Source organism: Etheostoma cragini, chromosome 23 (assembly GCF_013103735.1).
Source record: "Etheostoma cragini isolate CJK2018 chromosome 23, CSU_Ecrag_1.0, whole genome shotgun sequence".
Lineage (NCBI taxonomy): Eukaryota > Metazoa > Chordata > Actinopteri > Perciformes > Percidae > Etheostoma > Etheostoma cragini.
Window position 1 is genome coordinate 590230 of NC_048429.1, and position 1927 is coordinate 592156.

At 44.8% G+C, this 1927-nt stretch overlaps 1 protein-coding gene across 1 annotated transcript in view; it reads left to right on the forward strand.

Moving 5' to 3' along the window:
- Positions 1 to 1927, forward strand: part of LOC117939049 (receptor-type tyrosine-protein phosphatase beta-like) — a 3807-nt gene that overhangs the window by 1314 nt on the left and 566 nt on the right. The window contains exons 3-4 of the mRNA XM_034864092.1: positions 175 to 340; positions 1303 to 1615. Coding sequence (XP_034719983.1) covers positions 175 to 340; positions 1303 to 1615 — 479 coding nt within the window. The remainder of the gene's footprint in view (positions 1 to 174; positions 341 to 1302; positions 1616 to 1927) is intronic.

Consider the following 1927-nt stretch of genomic DNA (forward strand, 5'->3'; position numbering starts at 1 on the left):
TCTATCTATCTATCTCTCCATCTATCTTTCTATCTCTCCATATATCTATCTATCGATCTATCTATCCATCCATCTATCTATCTATCCATCCATCCATCCATCCATCCATGAGGGTTAATTCAGAAACATCAGATAGAACATTGTACCAATCTTGTGTACTTTGTGTGTTTTCAGGTGTTGTTGTACGACGGTTCTGGGTCCACTCTGGGGGCCCAGACCCTCGGGGCCGAGCACAGGAGTCACATGTTCTCCGGGCTGGTTGCTGGTAGGCTGTACCGCGCTGAGGTCATCACACACAGCGGGGAACTGACCAATAACGTGTCAGCCTTCGGACGCACCAGTAGGTCAAGCTAGAACTGAGAGTTAATCACATATTACTTATCTGTCCTTAATGTCCTTGTGTCTTCCTGTCCTCCGCGAACTTGTCCTTCCGGGTCTTTGGAGACGTTTTTGCCGGGGAGGGGGGGGAATTTCGATGCTTTTGATGCTTTTTTAGGACATTTTTGTCACTTTTTTCTGCGCTTTGTTCTTCTTATTTACCAATAAACCTTATTTATATGACAGTAAAAGTGCACTATGAGTTCACTTTTTGTTTTCAAATCCTTGATCTGCTACCTGCCCCCCCCTCAAACCAAATACACTGTGAAAAAGCCCGGTTTCGGGAGACAACACGGAGTCGTAAACGTTGAACAGACACTACAGGCACAGGCTGTGCACCAAAATACTACAAACCACGTTCCAGCCAATCACAGACAAGATGGGAGAGAGAGGGGGAGGGGCTTAGTGACAGTTAGTCATGAATAGAGCCCGACCGATACGAATATTTGGTTATTTAACAATCCGATATATTGGCCGATATATATATATAAATTTTTTTAAATCCAGAAACACGTAACAAAACAAACAGATTTCCCTAACATTAGTGTTTTGTAGTTATTTATGATTTCTCAATAAAATAAGATGATAATAATTTGTTTTACTGTCACAACATAACATCAAAATATATTAAAGTGCAGTTTTTTTTTTTTTATTGGCCATTATAAATGCCAATACCGATAGATCAGGAAAGGACTATTTTGGGCTTATAATCTCTGAATAATAATAATAATAATAATAAAAATAATAAAAATAATATTATTCCGAAATGATTCCCATCTTCTGTTATTGATTGTAATGAGAAAACTTTATTATTTCATGGATTTTACTAATTACAGTATGACACTCGACTCACATGGGGGGGCAGTAATAATGCTTTTTGCGTGCGGTGCGTTGCGTATTGTTACCAACAGTCCTCTCTTTCAGCTCCAGAACCGCCCATCCACCTGTCCGTCAAACAAGGCCCGACCAATGACACGATAGAGCTGTCGTGGTCCGGTCCCGCCTCCGGGGACTACGACAGCTTCGGCCTGCAGTGGACCCCCCCCGACAGGCTGTCAGTCACACAGACCCAGGTGACCAGCCGCGTCCTGGGCGGGATGTTTCCGGGGCGACTGTACAACTTCACCGTGGCGACCATAAGCGGGGGCGGAGCCCCGGACAGGCCCACGGTCAGGAGCCAGCCAATCCAGAGGAACGTCAGGACAAGTACGTGGGGGGGGGGGGGGGGGGGGGGGGAGTTAGCGTTTTTTGGTTGTATTATTTAACTTTGGACAAATAGCTAGCAGTTCCTTCTGCTTCCTGTCTTCGTGCTAAGCTAGGCTAGCTAACTACATCCTGACTCCTGTCTCCAGACAGACGTTGAGATCCATATTCTCATTTCAGTCTTTGGAAGCATTTCCCAAAATAACACACTATTCATTCAATGTGTTGGTTGGCGTTTAGGCTACATCTACACTGCTCACCGCTTACTCTGCTCCTGACTGGCTAGTAGTCCTCACCAAGGTACTGTCAGGACCCTCATACTCTGCTCCTGACTGGCTAGTAGTCC